Consider the following 15041-nt stretch of genomic DNA (forward strand, 5'->3'; position numbering starts at 1 on the left):
AAAATATATTACTACACAGGACAGAATGTTGCTTACTGTTTACTCATCAGATATCTCTATACTCTGCGTCCCACAGAACCCTCTTCACTCGCTGGAGCGACTCAGAGAAACCAGTCTACAGTATCCCTGGGGTATCTGCGGGTATAATGCAGCTCATCATAGAGTACGCCTACACACGCTTTGTGCTGGTGACAGAAGAGAACGTGGAAGAGCTTCTGGTGGCTGCAGACCAGCTTCTTGTCACTGGCATAGTAGGAGCGTGCTCTGACTTCCTAGAGGCCCAGCTGTCTCTGGAAAGATGTGTCAGCATCTGGAGGTTCACGGACATCTACTGCTGCCCTGACCTGAGGCGCAAGGCCCATCTCTTCATCGTGTGCCACTTTGAGGAGATGCTGCGCGTCTCACAGGAGTTTGTGGAGCTGTCCCTGCAGCAACTGGTGGACATCATCGAGAGGGATGATCTGAACGTGAAGAATGAGGAGACTGTGTTTGAGGCCGTCCTCCGTTGGATCGACCACTCCCGTGAGGAGCGTAAAACACACATCTCTTTGCTGCTGCCCAAGGTAACTAATTGTATTACTGTGCATTACATTAAAACAACACTAGGTTCCCTAGTACAGTGGTTCTCAAACATTTGGGTCCAAACCGTTCCCTAGCAACAGAATTCCAGTGAAACCGTCTACAACCGCTGTCTAAGTTGTACCTGCTGTCTGCTTGTCTCTTCCCAGGTTCGCATGGGCTTGATGAGGCCTGACTACTTCCTGAACAACGTCCAGAACAACCCTGCGGTGAGGGACAGCCACGACTGCAGGGCCCTCCTCAGCGCCCTGAAACCCCCTGGCTCCGCCTGGCTCCGCTGGCTCCAACAGGCCCCAAAATCCCTGACCCGCCCACGCCTGCCCCAGGAGGTCCTATTGGCCATCGGAGGCAATAGGACCAATGGCATGGAGGCTTACGATATCCGAGCCGGTGGATGGATGGACGTGAGCGCTGAGGCGGAGACTCCCCGGGCCTACCACGACACCGCTTATCTCCACGGTCTGGTCTACTGCGTCGGCGGCAAAAACGGCAGAGAGTATTTCAGCAGTGTGTGCAGGTTCAACCCCGTCACTCACAGCTGGCTGCAGGCGGCTCCCATGCACTCACGCCGCGGTCACGTCAGCGTGGTCGTGTTGGATGGCTGTATCTACGCCATGGGAGGGTTCGACGGACACGTGCGACTGAACACCGCCGAGTGCTACGAGCCAGAAACCAACCAGTGGACAGTGATTTCACCCATGCTGGAGCGCAGGAGCGACGCCGGCGCCGCAGCCCTCCACGGCAAGGTGGGTGGAACTGAGGAACACAGGGTGGTAGATGAACCCAAGGAACGTTCACATTAAAAACTAAGCGATTGGTATCATTCAGAATCAGAAATCAGAAATGTCTTTATTGCCAAGTAAGCTTGCACATACAAGGAATTTGTCTTGGTCCTTTGGTGCATCAACATTAACAGACAATTAAAGTAGAATGAAATAAAATGGAATATATAAACTAAATAAGAATATTCTTTCTTATTACAGGTTTACATCTGTGGTGGCTTCAACGGGGTGGAGTGTCTACTCACAGCTGAGTGCTACAGCCCAGACACCAACCAGTGGACTCTGATCGCCCCCATGAGCAGCAGGCGTAGAGGAGTGGGAGTGGCTGCGTACGGAGGACAAGTCTATGTGGTAGGTGCACACGGAGACAAATGCTTTATAATACTAGATATTTTTTATATAGATATGTATCATTTGACTTGCAATGCTGCTGTGATACCCTCATTTGCTTAAGTGGATTAATAATGTGTCTGCCTGCCTTAACCACATACTAAAACATTCCTCTCATGTGTCCTGTCCTCAGGCGGGAGGGTTTAACAGAGAAAACCACCTGTGCAGCGCGGAGGCCTACAGCCCTTTGACTGACTCCTGGCGCGCCCTGCCCGCCATGCTTACCCCCCGCAGCAACTTTGGCATCGGGGTGTTGGACGACCTGCTCTTCGTGGCCGGAGGCTTGAGCTTAAATGGCATCACGTGGATCGCCAACACGGAGCACTACGACCAGAGCAGCGACAGGTGGACTGTAGCCGAGGACATGAAGATCCACCGCAGTGGCCTAAGCTGCTGCATAATACATGGCCTGCCTAATATGAGCCAGTACGCTGCTCCCCGTGACGCCCTGCAGTGACCCCTGGAGGAGGAAGAGGAGGCAGCGGGGGGATCCATCTAAGAACCTTATACATTTATTAGACCAGTCCAAAATAAATCTTAAGAAATTAATAAATTACTATCAGCCAAAGGTGGTGATGTTTCTTTCTTCTAGTAATTCCGACAATATCTGTTTTTGGTTTGTGTAATGCACATAATGCACTTTTAACCATATGGTTGAGCTTGTTAGGAATTGCACCGCCAACCCAAGCAGATTGCAGATCACTCTCTCTATATGGAGGCTACCATCTCTCCTCACTGAGAGATACTGGACACCTGACAAAGAAACAAACACACACACACACACACACACACACACACACACACACACACACACACACACACACACACACACACACACACACACACACACACACACACACACACACACACACACACACACACACACACACACACACACACACACACACACACACACACACACGTAGTTTCCTGCACCCCACTGTGAGCGGATGGACTGGAAACGGGGCCTGGCTCATTGCCCAACCCTCATTACACATCCGCACAGGACTAAGGCCCAGTCCACACGATCACAGGTATTTTTTGACTGTTTAAATTTTTTTTTTTAAATATATCTGTCCACACGACGTGGTTTAAACTCTGCACCGAGTGATGTATATACATGTAGTACAATGCCAAAGCAGTAGGTGGCGATGTAGTTCAAACATGAAGGCAATTGCAACCAATCAGAAGGGTTTAGAGTTAATACCGGAAACTGAACTTGAAGCCTGAACACAAACATCCCTCCTTGCTCACAGCCAAATTAGCTACAGCTAGCAACGAATAATTTAAAGTGCAATAAACAAAAAATTATACATTCACTGTGTTCTGCCTCATTTGTTGATGAAACAAAACCGACATCAACACAATTTACCACCAAGAGCAGAGTTTAGTCTCACAAAAAGATAGCCGATTTTGTTAGCTTACGTGCTAACGTAATAATAAAGTAACGTTAACACTAGTAGAATGAATGGATGAAAACGTTATTTAACAGATTGCAGAATGGGTACAATACAATACGGCTCAATACAAACAATTGTTAAGGGGATGCAGACTGTTATAGTTTGGACTGGGTTCCTTATAACAATAACTTGACAAAACATGAGCTTAGTTTAGCCGCAGCTTCAGGTTTACTCAGCGTCAGGTCAGGAATGCGACAACAGACATCGTCGATCATAACACTCTTCAACACAGATGATACGTTTTGAACAAAAGTTTGTTACAATCATTTTCATATAACGCTACTTGGGACAGCTCTGCTGTAAACATGGGAAATAATCCCGGTTACAGAGTCCATTCTCTTCGGTTCAAATAACAAACTCAGCAAGACCGACGGCTTCTCAGTTACAGTGGGTGACAATATTGTCACAAGGAAAGACGAAATTACCTACCTGGGTTCCATCCTAGAGGCAAATCTTTCCTGTGACAAAATGGCATCCAATGTAATAAAAAAAGTCAACCAACGAACTAGATTCTTGTACCGGATCTCCTCTCTGGTAAACAAGAATACCATGAAGACTCTGGCAGGAGCACTCATTCAAGGGTACTACGACTATGCGTGCACCTCATGGTACCAAAGCACCTCAAAGGCGCTTAAAACAAAATTACAAACATCACAAAACAAACTGGTCAGACTACTACTTGACCTGAACCCCAGAACCCACCTCACCCCTGCCCACTTTGACAACCTAGGATGGCTTAGAGTAGACGACAGAGTACAGCAACTTGCAATGGGCCTGGTCTACAAGATACACTATACGACCGGGGTACCCATGTACATGTCAAAATACTTCCCAAAGGTCAGTGAATACCACAACCACTACACCAGAGGAAGCTCAACAAATCATGTAAAACCCAGATTCGGCTCAAACAAGGGACTAAACACGTTTTGCAATTATGCCACAACAATGTGGAACGCCCTACCCAAAGCTGTAAAGGAATGTGAATCACTACCCACATTCAAAACCGCTCTTAAAGAGCACCTACGGGAGGCTGCAATTCGAAACTGGCCACCGTAAATGCCCAAAACCCCCACCACCTCCTAATAGACAGTCTCCTCCCCACCGCATGTATATATTCCCTCCCCGCCGTATGTATATTTCTCTCCCACCCACCCACCCCCTCCTAATGTACAGTCCCCTCCCCATCATATATACTCTGTCAGGATCTAGGGGTAACAGTGCTGTATATTTGAATACCGTTTATGTCACAAATGTATCAGTACTAAATACCTATATGTCCCTATGCCATAAATGTCATGTATGTTGTGTATGTCATAAATGTCTATATGAATTGAAAATGGGGGACCCTGATGGAAACAAGACAAACGTCTTTCTCAGGTCTGCATCCCCTTAACAATTGTATGTATTGAGCCGTACTGTATTGTACCCATTCTGCAATCTGTTAAATAAAGTTTTCATTCATTCATTCATTCACTATGCCCACACGCAACCAATGCAACCGGGATGCGCGCAAAACTTCATCCTGGACTCCGGTTTTAAATTATCACGGTTGCAGTGTTCCAAAACCCCGTTTGCGTGTGGCCGAGCAGTGCAACCGCGCACAATTAAGGCTCGGTTACATAACACCCGTGTTCGTGTGGACAGGGCCTAAACTGCAAGACAAACGTTCAAATACTACACTGCGATCGATCAAACTCGGCTGGTACATGGGAATCAGTGAGGCCAAAGCCAGTCCTTTTGGTAATTAAAAGAATTTCAACTAATTAAAGGAGAGAGGAAGCGGTGTGTCTGAGGGGAGTGTAGAGCAGAGAGCCAGCCCCCCCTCTGGGTTATTTACCGGCATGGTTAATGTAGGTATAGTGTCTGGTCCAGCTAGATCCACTGTCACTGCGCTGATCTGTGCCAAGTCAGCAAAAAAAAATGGGGATTAGGAAAACGCAGCGCACTGCATATTTACCACCAGCCATAACTGTCACTGACTTGTGTATAATTGAGAGCGGTGAAAGAGCTGAAGCCTCGCCTATTAGAAGTAGAAGTAAAACTGTATATTGTATAGTGTACATAGGACCCAGATCCTTTAAGTCGTAGCTCAACGTTGTATTGCAATTATCTCAGGATTTATATGTCTATTTTATGTCTACTTTATCATCTTCTACTTATTTTATTTACTATTGTATTCTTGCACAATCGAAGCGGGCATGGCCAACCACATTTCACTGTATGCCCTGGTATGTATGTGATAAATAAACCTCTTGAATCTTGAATCTTGAATCTATTAAAAACTCTTTTCTCTTTTCCTCAAAAGGTTGTCTGCATGGAGCAGTTCCGTTGACGCAAAGTTTAAATGACAAAAATGACCATAACGTTAGGTTATGGCTATAACCAAGTTCTGTTAGTTAGGGGTGACGCTTGGCATCACTACTGCACTCCCTCGCGTACGTGCACGCGTACTGAATAACATTCCACAAATATACCTTTAATACCAGTATTAGTCTGACCACACCCCTCATCAGCTTACCTTCATAAGCAGGTGTGTGGCCACCTGCTCTCCTCCTACCCAAGCTTTCACCACAAGGTGAGGTCAAGGGCTGCAGCGGCCGTCTGATGCCAAGCGTCACCCCTAACTAACAGAACTTGGTTATAGCCATAACCTAACGTTCTGTTCCGTTAGGGGCTCTGCTTGGCATCACTACTGCACAAAGGGAGGCCAAGCGGAGCCGCTGGCTGACAAATACACCCCGCTGACAGCCCCCCACAACCATCAGAACAGGGAGGGCCGAGCCCCCCCGACCCCCCCTAATGGAGGGCATCCCCCCTATTAGGGGCTTCACGGGAGGGCGACGGACCCGACCGTGCGAAGAGGCACTCAAGCAACCCAACGCACAGGGTGAGCAGACCGTGGCTTGACCCCACGACTACACCCACGCACAACCTGCATGCCACCCGGGAACGAACGGAGGAACAACCTCGTCACTGCCCCCAGAATCACGGGGTCAAGGGCAAACCCAACCCCGTGGTAAGGCCGTAGCAGCGGAGCGCGAAGGAAGACCCAGACCCACCAAAAGGACTGGACTCCCTGGAATGGGGGCCCGGAGAAGTCCATGATGCCAGCATCAAGACCCCACCAGGTGGGCACCTAGTGACCCCACCCCCCACATCGCCAGCGTATTCGGACAAAGGCCCCCAGCCGAGCGGGCCCTGTCCTCCCCAACAGCACACCGCCTGGAACACAGGCCCTGCAACAGGCAGACAGCATGGTCATAACACACAAGAGTTAACCAAAGGAAGCAGGCAGTGCACCGGGGAAAAAGACCAGGCAACAGGCTGTCAACCCAAGCCTGGAAACTGCGGACGAAGCAGGCGCCAGAAAGGACAGCTGAAAACAGCCGCCCCGGCGGAAGGGGCGTAAGCTGGCGTTGTCGCATAACCAAGCCTTTAAACAGCATGTCAGAAGTGGGATCCCTAGACCACTCGACCCCTGACAGCTGCCCACAGAAAAAGCCCATACGATCGGCAGACGTCATGAACGTGCAGGGGCACCCTCAACCGGAGAACCGGGAGTCGACACTGCAGCAACACACCAGAGAACCAACCACCCAGGCATTACCCCATGCAATGGTTGGTCCCATAACCCCTCAGGAAAGAAACCCCAAAACACATCTGCGGCACCGCCGCAGCCCGCGTTCCGGTTTCCAACAGGGCTATCCCGGGCCTACGGGTCAACGAGCATCACCCCGGACCGGGCCCGGTGATACGGGGAGCACAGGGTCCCCCGAGGAGGTTAAAACCACCCCAACAGGCCCCTCAGCGCCAAACGCAAGAGAAGAGCGTAAAAAAAGCGTAAAAAAAGCCCCAGCACCCCGCACTCGGTATTCCCAGGAGGTCACCCAACCAAGTACCAACCAAGACCAACCCGCACAGCGGCCGAGATCCGACGAGATCGGACGCGTACAGGTCGGCACGGCCGTAAGCCATTACGACAGTGCAGAATACAACGCACCTAACAAGGGTCCCATAACGCTCAACCCTGTGACACCCGGATCGACCTAGCATTTTTCCCCCTGAAAAAACCCCAAGTCCCTCAGGGTACCAGAACAGCAGATCTGCATCCCCAGCGGACAACGGGTGCAACTGATCTGGACCAGCGCGACCAGAACCAGTCCCGTGCCCTAATCACGCCGACCTGCCAACCCCAGGAGAAGGGGCAGATATGCGCGTTTGATCCCAACATAAAAAAGAAGGCGCCACCCAGACGTGTCGGTATGAACCGCGTCCGGTGGCCCACCCCTAGGGCGTGAGACCCTTCCCCATATGTCCAGACCCATTCCGTCATCATCCCCTGACATGAACGGGAACCCATCGACAACACACAGGATGTCGGAAGAGGAAAAACCCCCATCCCAATTGCTCCATAAAAACGCTGTTTCACCCAAGCAATCAAGGCGCGCTAGTCAGCCAATGGCCCAAAAGCACATCCTGAGCCAGCACTATGTGTGCGTTTGGACATACCCACATCAACAATAGGCCGTTTAGACCACCATATTGAATCCCCAAGACGCCCAGGGAAACGACAAGAGGGGCGAGATGCAATCAACTCCATGAATGAATGAATGAAAAAATTTACCCAACAGACTGCAGTACGGCAATACACACAATAGGATAAGGGGAGGCAGACCTGAGAAAGACGTTAGTCTTGTTTCCATCAGGGACCCTCATTTCCAATCCATCAAGACACATTCAACTCTTTATAAAAATAAAGAAAAGGCATCACCCGTATGACCCAACTGCACAGCTGGGAGTAAAAACCCTGTTTTTCACATGATTTCAATCCAGTCACTCCTTTTAATCAGAGTGTAAGACCAGACCCTCCCAGAAACACCTTCCCACATGAGACTATGGTCAAGAAAAAAGATATGTAAACTGTGAGACACGTGACCAACAGACTCAAGTTTGACACATAAACCGGGCGCAGCAGGCCTGTGAGCCCTGCGCCCAACCTCGACATCTTTAAGACACCAGCTCATGGAAGGCGTCGCCATAGCAACAACGCTACAACGGGCGGGGAAAACCCACCGGATCCTGTCATGTAACAGGAGTCGGTAGAATACCCCTTCCCCCCCCCCCCCTGTCAAGCACTGGCTTGGCCCTGACTGGCTCAGCAGAAAAGATCAAAAATCCCCTAAACCAATCAAGTGGGAAAGGAGGGGTTTATTCGACACCCCCTCCCGAAAACACACCCTTTATCCCTACACACAGAAAAACAACCGTAGCCATCTTGAAAAACCTCCGGTAGAAAGCAATGCATAGCATAAGCTAATACAATGCCTGCTACCCACAAAAAGTGTAAAAGGTTTTACAACAAAACACAAGTCGCCTGTGCGTGAATCCAATACCCGTTGCCTATGTCACACATAGGAAAAAACGCTGAACGAGAGTAACGGCTAGGCCGTGAAAAGTGTGCGTACGAGCATTACTGCAACTAAACAACACAGCATTGTGAAAACACATATACTTAGTTAAAGCAATGGAATAACACCAGTTCTAATTGCATGTGGAGCATCAAGCTAAATAGAACCTATTACCGAGTGTAAGTTGCAGACCTTGCTTAACCTCGTAACACAACACAACTCACTCCACAACGTAAAACAGGGCAGATTCATATATACACAACCCCACCATATGATTTGTTAGAAGAAACACACAGTTTGTTCGGCCAAAACACAGTCCCCCTTATGTCGGGGAACTTTTTTTATTAAACACTAATAAAGTTAAGGCACAAAATCATAGAGGGGCCGGGAAGGGTGTAGGAGAGGGGATACAGAGGGGAAAAAAGTCACTCCTAACGGCGTCTGCCACCTCGCGCCGCTCGAGTCTTGCCACCCCGGGGAGCCCCGGAGGGACGGTAGGTTACAGTCTGCTGGACACGACGTTCCCTACCGTCTCCTCCGGTCTGGGATGGGCCGGCGGTGGCCGAAGCGCCGTTTCGTCCCCTGGCCCTCTTGGCAGGGCCAGCAGCGGCGGCGGAGGCAGTGGTAGCGGCGACGGAGACAGCTCGACGTCGCGGAAGCCTTCTGCCTCCACCGGCAAGGACGGGAGGCGGAAAATGGGGTTGGAGGATGGATCTCTCCTCTGCCATCTCTCTGCATGTTGAGGTCATCAACTGCAGGGCCTTCCCGAACAGGCCAGCGTCGGAGAGGGCGGCCGTCAGAAGAGGAGCTCTCTTCTTCTCTGGCACACGGGCCTGCTCCAGCCAAAGGTGACGCTGGCCCAGGGTGGCCAGGGCGCGCACTTTCCCCATGGCTATGGCCAGCACCTGGGAAAGGTGCAGGACAGCTCCCGCAGCCTGGGTGATCTGATCGCATTTTACCTCGTTCAGATCCGTGCCGCCCGTCATTACCCCTGATACAAATCTAGCCAGGTGGGCGATGTTAGACGCCGCAGCCAGCGATTGTGTACCAGCGATGAATGACTGGTCACCCCATTAAGCCAATCGCCTAGCCGATTTCCCCTGGAGGACCGGCTTGCATAGGGGTTCCCACACCATATCCGGACAGAGGAGCGCGGCCATCGGACTGTCAAGCCGAGGCACGCCCTCCCCCATACCTTTGACTAACCCCGACACCCGCGTAACTGGTACGTAGGCGGGAGTTAGTCCCATGATGTTGGACACCGCCTGACCCCGACGAACATAGGCCCCCATCGATGGGAAAAATGGGTAGACAACGTCCACCCCTCTCACTGGGGGACGCTGCCAGGGATGGCCTATGAGGTCATCAGGGACAGGTGCAGGCAATGGCAGCGGCAGCGGCACACCGTTTGCGGCGGCGGCTACCGCCATGAGCTCGGGAAACAAGGCCCGCAGTTCCCCCTGCGAACCTTCCTCCACCGACCCCGCATCCCTCGCATACAGCAGGCTGCGACTGGTCAAGGAGCCACAATCCGATGCGGCCGACAGTAGGGCATCCTGCCGATGAGGCCAAGGTGGTTCCTCGACATCCTCGAACAGGGAGCCCCATGGAGCCATTTCTCCCCCCTCCGGGGTCTCCTGAGGAGGGATACTCTCCTCCACGGGACCATCATACAAGAATCCGTCCGCCTCTTCCATGAAGTCCTCAGTTTCCATCAGAAATCCAGAGTCGGACGCATCCTCGCTGGTCTCCAGCAGCTCCCCAAACCCAGGCCGTTCGCGTCTGCACGCCACCATCTTGCGACGCGAGCGAGCAGACGCGAAAAGTTTGCGTCGCAAATCCTCCGGCTCCAAAACAATCCCCCGTTCATCAACGGGCGATTCCCCAGAACCAGAGGAACCAGAGTCGAGATCAGGCCATCGCCGGAGCGACGGCACCGAACCCTCGGCCTGTCGGTGAGGAAAACTATCCACCGGCAGTCTCCCGGGCTGGGTCGGCAACCACGAGAGTGGCAACAGCCCAGCACCGAGGCGCACGACGGAGGCGGGAATGGAGAACCGGTGGTGAAGAGTAGGTCTAGCGGGTCTACTCTCCGTGGAATACATTATGACCCAAACCTTTTCTTGTACAACAAAGTGAGAGAAGAAAAGATTAAGCACAATGTAAACCAGTCACAACTCTTTTCAACTAACAACACGTCAAGTGGGGTACTACCGAGGCACTTCCTTGTGGTGAAAGCGAGAAGGAGGAGAGCAGGTGGCCACACACCTGCTTATGAAGGTAAGCTGATGAGGGGTGTGGTCAGACTAATACTGGTATTAAAGGTATATTTGTGGAATGTTATTCAGTACGCGTGCACGTACGCGAGGGAGTGCAGTAGTGATGCCAAGCAGAGCCCCTAACGGAACAGAACACGATCTGTGATTGTGGTGTGCATGCAGCCTCCGGTTAAATACAGGCACATAGCTTTGTTTTTATAGTAATTTGACAATTAGACACATTTATTTTATTTTTCTTTTTTTTGCAGTCTGAAGTGATTGATTGATTGATTTATTGATTGAAAACTTTATTAACATTGCAGAATGCGTACAATACAGTACGGGTCAATACACACAATTGTTAAGGTGATGCAGACCAGAGAAAGACCTTTGTCTTGTTTACATCAGGGTCCCCCATTTTCAATGCATCATAATATTATAGTGCATAGTCAGTATGATGGAATTATAAAGTTCTAAACTTATATTCTATATGAAGTTTTAGATGGTCAAATATAATTAGATCAGATTAAATTCAAATGTATTGTCATTGTACAGCACAAGTACAGTACAACGAAAAAGGGGTTGGCATCTAACCGGAGTGCAAGGTAACAGTAAAATCATAACAATATGCAGGACAGGTGTGTAATATACAGTACATACACACAGCAATGTAACAAGTGAATATATATATAACAAAGCTACTGAGTAAATATGTTAATCTGATGTATGTACAGTATTATTATGTACAGTGATACTGCCTCTTTGAACTGCTGCGGTCAGGCAAGCGATACCGGAGTCTCATGGCCAGTACAGAGAGACTGAGAATTAGGAGCTTCTATCCGGCCATCAGGAGGGTCAACGACAATGACACTATTTAACAACCCATCATCTACACTCACAGCACACACTCACTTTAAATAAACACTCACCTTAACACCCACTCTACTCACTTTAAACACTTTAAACACTTTAAAACACTTTATATTTATTAGCAAAGAGATTTGCACTACAATTCATATACCTCATTGCACCTTATAAGTTGTACCCTGATCCCATTGCTGCATTGTACCTCACTGTTACTATTTTTTTTACTCTATATTGTATATTATATTATATATATAGTATATTGATTGACTGAACACTTTTTGTTTATGTACTCTTGACTTTTTCTATTTTTATACTTTTTATCTATTTTATCTAGCACACTCTCAGGAGCTCATACAGAAAAAAGCATTTCATGGTAAAGTATTCTGTATTTTACTATGACAACTATTAAAGAAACTTGAAACAAGTAATACAAGTGGTAGTAAGCCATACTGGCCAGCGGTATAACCAATCTTAAGAGTATGTGATATATACATACAGTGGACAGTGCACAGAGTGGGTATGTATAGGTATGTAAACAGGAATATATGCAGATATATTCATATGGATATATACGGTATATATACAATGTTATTGTACATGCTATCATACAGTGTTAGATGGGTAGACTATAGGTTGAGGTAGTTATGATTACAGTGTAGGCAGAGATTAGATTGCAGCTTTAAACAATTGCTAAAACTCTGTTTTCCCTTGCTTACTTATTCAGATTCAAGTTCTTTATTGCCTATATTTATTGAAAGGTATAATATAACTGATAGGGCATACAGACATCTCATCTGCACCTTTGTTTACACTGTTTATATTTTTATATTCAGAGTTGATTATATATGTAGAAGGGTGGATTATCCCTACTTTATGAGAGTAGATGTGCACTGTCACCAGGTAGTGGGAACACAGCAGATCTGGGTCCGGCTGCGTCCCCAACTGTAGTGTAGGGGTATTAGAATTGGGATTTAGCAGAGGGAGCGGATGGGGCCTAGGGTTTACTAACCTAGGGGTGCTGAGCTGGTCCTTCTCCAGGGCGACTTACAGTCATTCCCCAAACACCCACACTTCCCCTAATACTTCCCACACCCTCCCACACCCGATGGCAGTAGTGATAGATGATATAATTTCTCCCCAAAGCAGTACCTTTCCTTGTTGACGAACGAAGACCTGTCCAGACCACCTGCCCCAATGATACATAGGCCGTGGATAAGAAGAGGTTAAGCAGTGATGTACATTAATCGAAAGGAAGGGGTTAAACAATAATGCACATTAATGGACACGCACACAGTGATCCCATTTGTACGCCTCTCCTTTTTATAAGTTAGCATCAATACAAGGCACAATGCATGGCACTTAGATCTTACACGTGTAGAAGGGTTAATATACTTTTCACTCGTCCGCAGGGAGAGAGAGAGAGGGTACTGGCGAGCTCCGCGAGCTACTCAATGGGAATGATTATTATTATACACACGTGCGGTCTGCACACCTTAACCACACAACACATGTAACCAGAAAATACAGTGGGCCCACAGTTGAAACAAAAATCCTATCTAAGCCGGCATTACCCAAAACAACAAATGTCGGGGCGCCCCTAGTCACTGGTGCACGTGCCAGTTCAATGTATCTATTCTCTTCACCCTTAATAATAATAATAATAATGCAGGACCTGTTCAGAGGTCTTTAATTGGCATGCAATTATCCTCAATGTTAGCGGTTAGTACACACGGTTAGCACACACACTAGTGGTCTGCAAGGGCCTTGAAATAAAGCCTGAGCCCTGCCCGAGCCCGTGAACTTCAGGCCCTGCCCGAAAATAAGCCTGACTGTAAATAATATTTTAAGCCCTAGCCCGCGTGAAAACCAGAAAAAAAATATTATTATTATTATTCAAATATAATTTTTTGTATTTGTTTTAAATATTCGAAACACGGTTTTATATGAACGTAATAAATAAACAAAACTAAGAAGCATTTACATAGCCTGTTTCGCAATGCCGTCTCTCCCAGTGCTCGCTTATAGACTGACTCACACATCAGCCTCGTAAAACGTATTGAAGGCTATAGAATCTTCTTTGACACACACACACACACACACACACACACACACACACACACACACACACACACACACACACACACACACACACACACACGACACACAATAGCCTACTCATTCAAACAAACAAACAGAAAACAGAAATCAGATTTCGAGCAGAGCAACGTAATGAAAAGCACAACAAAACAGGTAGCGACCCAGCAAATAATAAACATCACTCACCACGACGTCAGCAACGCGTTGAACACTGTTAACAAAACTTCACCAACCGGCTACATACATCCCAAGAACAAATTAAAACGTTCGCCAACTGGCTATATTCCAACACAACCAATCGAGTTGAACTTGTCCCCTGAGTTCTCCCTGCGCGCTGCGGTAATTACATCCAAATGTTTCTCTGGCGCAAAAGAGAAAACGAATCTTAAAACGAAGGTTATCCTATAACCCTAGTTATATGGAAAAAAAATTAAAATAAAAAAACACAATAAAAAAAAAATAAAAAAAAAGGCGGTGCCCGGGCCCGGCCGAGCCCGAATTATTTATTAAAAAAAAAGCCCTACCCAGCCCGAACCCGCCGGGCCGGGCCGGGCCCCGTCGGGCCTGAGCAAGGTTGCAGTGCACTAACACACACACACACCGGAACACACACGCATGCATTGTTTTTTGTAGGATCGCCGATGCGATTCGTCTGCGCGCGACCCATCCCGTCGTCCTTCCCCCCCAAGGGCAGCCGGGAGCAGACAGGCGTCGGCGAGGGCCGCGCCCGGGGACCAATCCAAGTGCTCCTGCCTGTCTTCGTCAAGGACGCCACAGCGTTAGCGATCTGTTGTTGTGCATGTTTTTCCATTGGGTTTATCTTATCGGGGGGAAACCCTTGCGAGCACGGGGAGAACATGCAAACTCCACACAGAAAGGCCTGGGAGATACCCCACCTTGGGACCTGGCATCATGGAAACCTGGTCCCCAAGCGGGAATCGAACCCTGGACCTTCTTGCTGTGAGGCGACAGTGTTAACCACTACACCACCGTGCCGCCAGGGCATGCCTGCTCCCGCAACGAATGTCCGTGCTGCGAGATGGCCGTCGAACAGTCCCGTGGTTGTCACCTGTGATAGCAAAGGGCTGGCTGGGCTGACGTTTAGGCAGGCGAAAGCTGGACTGGCTGTCGGCTAGGAGAATGCTGCAGGCGGGTGCGGTCCGGCGACGTCTGTTGCGGTGTCCGCTGCGGGGCTGGGAG

General features: G+C 48.9%; 1 protein-coding gene across 1 annotated transcript; it reads left to right on the forward strand.

Annotated features, from left to right (window-relative positions):
• The first annotated feature begins 489 nt into the window (after positions 1–489).
• Positions 490–2272, forward strand: LOC311234187 (uncharacterized protein). The gene is made up of 4 exons (XM_084321309.1): positions 490–563; positions 729–1325; positions 1563–1712; positions 1885–2272. The coding sequence occupies exons 2-4, from the start codon at positions 735–737 to the stop codon at positions 2206–2208; spliced, it is 1065 nt and encodes a 354-aa protein (XP_084177435.1). The 5' UTR covers positions 490–563; positions 729–734; the 3' UTR covers positions 2209–2272.
• Positions 2273–15041: the final 12769 nt, after the last annotated feature.

Source organism: Notolepis coatsorum (assembly GCF_963971535.1).
Source record: "Notolepis coatsorum genome assembly, chromosome: 1".
NCBI classification, from domain to species: domain Eukaryota; kingdom Metazoa; phylum Chordata; class Actinopteri; order Aulopiformes; family Paralepididae; genus Notolepis; species Notolepis coatsorum.

Bases quoted from the DNA above. Each gene is read 5' to 3' on its own strand.
- LOC311234187 (XM_084321309.1), top strand. From the start codon at position 735: ATGGGCTTGATGAGGCCTGACTACTTCCTGAACAACGTCCAGAACAAC. The intron at 1,326-1,562 runs GTGGGTGGAACT...TTCTTATTACAG, and splicing joins CCGCAGCCCTCCACGGCAAG to GTTTACATCTGTGGTGGCTT. The intron at 1,713-1,884 runs GTAGGTGCACAC...TCCTGTCCTCAG, and splicing joins ACGGAGGACAAGTCTATGTG to GCGGGAGGGTTTAACAGAGA.